This window comes from Lolium rigidum, chromosome 6, assembly GCF_022539505.1.
Source record: "Lolium rigidum isolate FL_2022 chromosome 6, APGP_CSIRO_Lrig_0.1, whole genome shotgun sequence".
NCBI lineage: Eukaryota > Viridiplantae > Streptophyta > Magnoliopsida > Poales > Poaceae > Lolium > Lolium rigidum.
In genome coordinates, this window is record NC_061513.1 from 67,365,798 (window position 1) to 67,372,726 (window position 6,929).

At 40.0% G+C, this 6,929-nt stretch overlaps 1 protein-coding gene across 1 annotated transcript in view; it reads right to left on the reverse strand.

The window, feature by feature from the left end:
• LOC124660213 (protein NRT1/ PTR FAMILY 5.10-like) overlaps positions 1-3,342 on the reverse strand; it is a 14,915-nt gene extending 11,573 nt beyond the window's left edge. Inside the window, exons 1-2 of the mRNA XM_047198007.1 lie at positions 3,258-3,342; positions 2,963-3,180 (exon numbers count right to left, since the gene is read on the reverse strand). Of these exons, the coding sequence (XP_047053963.1) occupies positions 2,963-3,180; positions 3,258-3,336 (297 nt within the window). The 5' untranslated portion in view covers positions 3,337-3,342. The remainder of the gene's footprint in view (positions 1-2,962; positions 3,181-3,257) is intronic.
• Positions 3,343-6,929: the final 3,587 nt, after the last annotated feature.

The following is a 6,929-nucleotide window of genomic DNA, read 5'->3' on the forward strand; positions in this document are numbered from 1 at the left end:
GCCATGAGTTTCACGGGGTCGTGCGCCAAGGCGCACATCTAAATCTAGTACGAGTAAGGAAGACAATGCAGTACTAGAAAAATAGCTAGGCACAATATCGTACAGCAACGCCGCATCAGTATTACATGCGCAATTGCTAGTCCATTACCACTAGGTGCGCCACTGGTATGTCTAGAGGGTGCTAGCAATTTTGGGCAGCACTTAATAGTAGCGCACCATTCTCTCTCCCACAAGTCTTTTTTATTTTAAAATAACAAAATAAAATGATAGAAATTTCAGAAAAATATAATCCTTCGAGATGATCATCTGTTACATGGTCTAGTTATCAGCAAACATGAACATATTATGCAAAATGGCGTCGTTTTTTCTGTTTGCATATAACATCTGATGATAAAGTTTTTTATATGAAAATGTATCTACAAAAAAAGTTACATCCGATTTCAATAGCCTATGGCCACTTACCAATTTTTTAGATTACTTAAAATCAAAAAGGAAATAGAAATTTTTGGAGGTTTTAGATTTCGATGAAAAAATTCAAAAAAAATTCCGCAGTGGCACACCAACATGGTGCGTCATTGCTATGTTTTCCTTCTTCGGAATTTAAATCGGCCAGCACCTATCCCAGTAGCCTCCGATCCACCTCCTCTCCTCTTTCTCCTCTACTCCATCCTCTCCTCCTACTACTCCTTATTTCTCTCCTCCAACATCTCCAGCCTCTAGTCCTCCTGCTCCTCCCTTTTCTCCTCCAACATCTTCATCCTCTCCTCACCTTGCGTGTATTCTTTCTCATGTTTTTTCCCGTCTACTAGCACTTTTTTTTCTTTTAATGATTTCAGAATGAGTTGAAGTCGTAGTCTTCACATTCAAAGCTGTCTGGTCTCAAGATGGTTGGTTGATTGAGACATTTTTGTTGTATGAACTATGAAGCATGACGATAACGATAGGCAGTAATGGGAAGATGGCGCCGTTGACAACAATTGGAGCAATCCACATACGAAATTCTAGGTCCAAAAGGTTCCAACAGCAATAGTGCAACACCAGAATGAAATCATCGCGGAATTCGGTGGCTCCGAAAGGTCCACGACTGTCTAGCGCGCAATTGCAAGAAATCGAACAAAGGCAGGGAGGAAGTAGTAGTACTGACCAGCAGGTAGGAGTAGGAAAGTCACAGGTTACGGACTAGGACTAGGAGTAGCGTGTAGTGTCCAAGCTCCCAAAATACACTTGAGTTCATAATCATTTGTCGCGGAGCATCACGCATCTACAAACCCACTAAATTCTAAAAAAAGGAAATCCACACACTGACTAAATTCTCGAAAAAAGAAACCTACATACCCACTTCTTAGCGAAATTTAGCGTACCAACAAATTTTAAGAACAAAACTACACAGTCAAAGAAAAAATGTTATACTCCCTCCGTTCCAAAAAAAAAGCTGCTCAACTTTTTGTAGATACATATATATCTATAACTAAAATATGTCTAGATACCTTCGTTTTTAAATAAAGTTGAGCAGCTTTTTAAAGTGTCAGAGGCAGTATTATTGATCTATATCAAGTTTGAGGTTGATATGATTTGAGATGAACAAAAAAAAAAATAACATTGATATTTACATATAACAAGTTTTAGAATGAGTCAAAGTCGTAGTCTTCACAAGCAAGGCTGATTTGTTAGTCTCGTTCCAATTACTCCCCACAACCACAAGGTCCTGGATCTTAACAATATTGTTGATTGAGATATTTTCGTTGAATGAATGATGAAGATAACAATAGGAAATAATGGAATGATGGTGCCATTAACGACAATTGGAGCAGACCTCATACAAGATACCTGCTCCAAAAGGTTCCAACAAGAACAATGCAACAACAAAATCAAATCATCACAAAAGGTAGTACTGTGTAGTTTTTTTTTTCTTTGAAAAACGTAGTATTGTGTAGTTACACAATAGAAAATTACACAATACTATAGAATAGACATACTAATGTGTAACTGCACATTATTGCGCAATTACATTCCAATGTGCTATTGCACATGTTAATATGCATACATGATTACGATGTGGTTTCATGTCTGGTTAAGATTCATGTTGGCTGCGATGAAATAATATTTGTGCAATTGCAGGGTACCGTGTAATTGCATGGTATTGTGCACCTGGGGCAGGGTAACGAGCCAATTATTAAACTGAAAGGTTTTAGTTGTTATGCAATTCCATACTATATAATGTCCCCTAAAAGGATGAAGATAATGATAGGCAGTAATGAGATGATGGCGCCATTGACAACAATGAAGCAGTCCTCATAGGAGATACCAGGTCCAAAAGGTTCCAACAGCAATAGTGCAACAACAGAACGAAATCATCGCGAAATTCGGTGGCTCCGAAAGGTACACGACTGTCTACTAGCACATTTTTTTCTTTTAGACTAGCCACAATGAAAGTATCATAAGTAGTATCATGCATGCCATGTTGGCAAAAATTTGACGTGGCTCACCAATTAATGAGGTGGGAGATGGGAGTGGTATCATAATATGATACCGTATCATAGCACGTAAAACTAGAAAACTATACAAACACATCATGTACATAAATTTGTATTAAGATTCTACAAAATATTAAATATGATGATACTATGATACTATCTTATGATACTATGCATTGTGGGGGTAGTATCATAAACTAGTATCATGTGCATGATACTAGTGTATGATACTTCTCATTGTGACTAGTCTTAGTGATTCAATAATGAGTTGAAGTCTTAGTCTTCACATGCAAAGCTGTCTGGTCTCAAGATGGTTGGTTGATTGAGATATTTTTGTTGTATGAAGCATGAAGATAACGATAGGCAGTAAATGGACGATGGCGTCGTTGACAACAATTGGAGCAGTCCTCGTACGAAATTCTAGGTCCAAAAGGTTCCAACAGCTGACTAGCGCACAATGGCAAGAAATCGAAAGTAGTAGTACTGACCAGCAGGTAGAGCACGCCGGCGAGCAGGACAGCCCGGTACCGGCCGAGGCGTGAGTCGGCGGCGAGCGCGCCCACGAGCGGCAGCACGAGCACGGTCCCAGACCACGCGTTCGCGCCGGCAGCCGCGGCCGCGGTGGACATGCCCAGCGGGCCGGACAGGTACGTGATCAGGTTGCCCTCCACGCCGCTGAACCCGATGCGCTCAAACAAGCTGACGACTGCAGGGGCGCTCAAACAAGCTGACGACTTCAGAGACGTTTAAGCCGAAGGAAAGTTGAATGCTCGACGAGATTACCGATGATGAACAGCGCGGCGCGCCAGCCGCCGCGGCCGTCGCGTGAGTCTGAACGTGGGAGTTGCTCGCCTGACTCCATCGCTTCGCACCTTCACTTCGCCTCCGGCCGGTGGTGGTGCCGATGCGTGATCTGTTCAGTTTGTGCCTAGCTAGAAAGCACATCTGAGCTTGGTTGTACTATATTTATTATTATACTAGCAGTCTAGCACGTGCGTCGCGTGATTGAGATGGGACCCGAATAAATCGAATTAAGGATTACTCCGTCTCGTACTCAAATAAGTTTACAGTACTTTCTACCTTTCGTACTATTTAAATACAATATTATGGGGTAAAAGCAATGACATTTAATAAACCAATTTATTACCTCTAAATTCTTTTTGAAATGTTGTTTCATATTATACGATTTTGTGTTCTATACGTTGCTACTTTTAATAAAGTTGATCAAAGTTCACAAAGTTTGACTTGGTATAAGAGTAAGAAACACACCTTAATTTTCTTTTGATAGAGAAACACACCTTAATTGAGGAGGGAGGGAGAGTGCACCCAGCCTCAGGACTTTAGACCCATCAGTCTTTGTAATGTCATATATAAGATCATTGCCAAGTCTCTTGCCAATAGAATGAAGCCGCACCTCCCAAATAGAATCATAGATGCCCAACAAGCTTTTATAGAAGGTAGAAGAATATCTAATAATGTGATTGTGGCCCAAGAAATCACTCATTCATTTTCTTTATCTTCTTGGAAACAAAAAGCTTTCATGATAAAGATTGACTTGGCGAAAGCTTTTGACAGACTTGAATGGGACTTCATTGTCATGGCTTTGCATAAACAGGGATTCAGCAATCACTTTATCAGCCTTGTCAAAGCTTGCATTTCTAATTCTTTATTTTCAATTATTATTAATGGCAATCATCATGGTAAATTCAAAGGCCAGAGAGGTATAAGACAAGGTTGCCCTCTTTCCCCTTATCTCTTTGTCATAGCTATTAATGAACTTGCTCTAGAATTACAAGATGATCTTCAAAAGAGAAATATTCAAGGAGTTACATTGGGTCCAAATTGTCCTCCAGTTTACTCACTCATGTTTGCAGATGACCTGCTAGTATGTGGACAAGCGAATCAGAAGGAGGCAATGACCATTTGGAATACAATCAATCGCTTCTGCAATCGGTCAGGTCAAATTCCAAACTGGTCGAAATCTTCTATTCTTTTTAGCAAAAATGTAACTGACGAGCAAAAGAATTTAATTAAGAAAATTTTTATGGTTGAAGATATGAACAACCGATCTATGCATCTTGGTCATCCTCTTATTTTACCTGCCAAAAACAGATCACAAGCTTATAACTTTGTCCTTCAAAAATTCAAATCCAAGCTTGCTTGCTACAAAGCTAACAAGTTGTCACATGCGGGTAGACTTGTTCTTATTAAATCAGTGTTTTCGTCGCTCCCTGTTTATTATATGTCGAACATCCTTTTCTCCAAAAAATTGCTGGCAAAAATGAATGCTATTATCAGAGACTTTTGGTGGACAGGCATACAACAAGACACAAAGAACAAGCCCATTTATTTGAAAGCCTGGACAGAAATTTGCAAGTCCAAAAAAGAAGGTGGATTAGGCATCAGAAATCTGGAAGCAGTTAACAAGGCTCTTATTCTTACTGCAGCTTGGAAAATAGTAACTCTTCCGGATAGTATTACTACCAAGATCCTCAAGGCAAAGTATTTCCATGACACTTCTTTCTGGAGAGCTAATCCTAAAGTTCCTAAATCTACCTTTTGGACGTCTATTATCAAAGTTAGAGATTATCTTGCTGATGCAACCACTTATCAATTTTCTAGAGGTAATACTAGCATATGGTCCGATCCTTGGTGTCCCTTTTGGAAAGATATCCATAATCAATTAAATATCCAAGACACCAACTTTGTTTATCCTGCCACTGTGTCCGATCTTTGGATTCCCAATAAAAAAGAGTGGAACTTAACTTTGCTTACTACTCTCTTTGGTTCTCATAATGCTATTGTGGTTGCTAATATTCCTATTAATAATGACAATGGCAACGATATTCTTGTTTGGAAATACACACCTTCAGGTATTTGTACTTCTAAAAGTGCTTACCAACTATTTAGTCCTTCCTTCTATGGACTCAATGCAGGACCACACCAAATTCTATCCCAACAATCAAGAACAATTCTCCAGGAAATATGGAAATGTGGTAGTGTTCCACCAAGAGTTCAAGTATTTGGTTGGAGATTGATGAGAGGAGCCATAGCTACAGGAATGAGAGCTGCAGCGAGATCTAAACACGTTGACCAAAGATGTATCAGATGTGGCAAGAATGAAGATGATTTTCATCTATTTTTTGACTGTGATTTCACTCATACTGTCTGGTTTGCTTCTTCCCTTGGACTTAGAGTTGAAGGACTGCAACAACTAGGAACCACTCACATCCAGGATATCATTCACTATATCCTGACTAGTTACAAGAATGATGATGCACTACCAACAGTACTCACCATCCTTTGGTGCATTTGGAAGGCTCGAAATGAACTTTTATTTAATAAAAGTAACTGCAGTCCTCTGCAGGTTTTGTTTAAGGCTAACGCTCTTCGGACAGAAAAAGAAGTTAACTTCAATGTAAGAGCACAAGACTTAGCCACCACAGAGTGCACAAACAGAAGGGTGAGCCAATCAGAATCAGACTGGAATAGGGCAGGAATAGGACCTAAAATCTATACTGATGCTGCTTGGAAAGGCATTGCTTCCCCTTCAAATGCAGGTCCCTTCCACAAGGAGAGGGCAGGACTTGGAATCTACTTCGACTGGAATAGAGAAGACCACTACGTTATCTATTTGCAGGCGGTCTCTTTCGCAGATTCAGCATTGCAAGCGGAGGCCCAAGCTTTGGAACTAGCAGCGCAAATTGGAAAATCGTTACAGGTTGAGGAGGCCAACTTTCTAACTGATAATCAAATTTTAGCAAACGCACTAACCAGGAGAGACCCGACAAACTATCCTGGACATTGGATAATAAGACCCAATCTTTATCAGTTTCTTGACCATTTGCAGGGAATCAAAGCTAGAGTCTTCAAGATCAAAAGGGAGAACAATATTGTTGCTCATAGGCAAGCACAAGAGGCGTTCAATTCTCATCGTACAGGACCCTGTGCTTTCAATTGTAGTGGAACTAGACATTCCTCAGATCTTTGCCCTGTTAAAGCTGTTATCAACAACCTAAATGTGCAATATAGCACATTACTGTCTGTAACTTGTCAATGAACTGAATGTAAAATATTTTGAGTTGCCAAAAAAAAAAAAAAAAAAAAAAAATTGAGGAGGGAGAGAACACACTATTGTATGGACAATACTGGGAGCCCGGGGATTAGATTTCCCACCACTCGGGTCTTAGTGCTGACATGTGTCCAATTTTCCTTTAAAATTTTGTTTTTCTTTATTGTAGTAAAATAACTTTCCCCTTTTGCTTCATTGTAGCCGAAATGGTTTGATTAAAACACAAACTATCAAGATTCGCTCGATATGGACCTCGCATGAGACTTCGTCACAGACCTCACCACAGAACCATCTTGAGGTTGGATGGTTAGGAGGGTGCTCGTAGGGTTAGGGTGTGTGCGCGTATTCATAGGGTGAGTGTATGCGCGTGTATGTGAGCATTT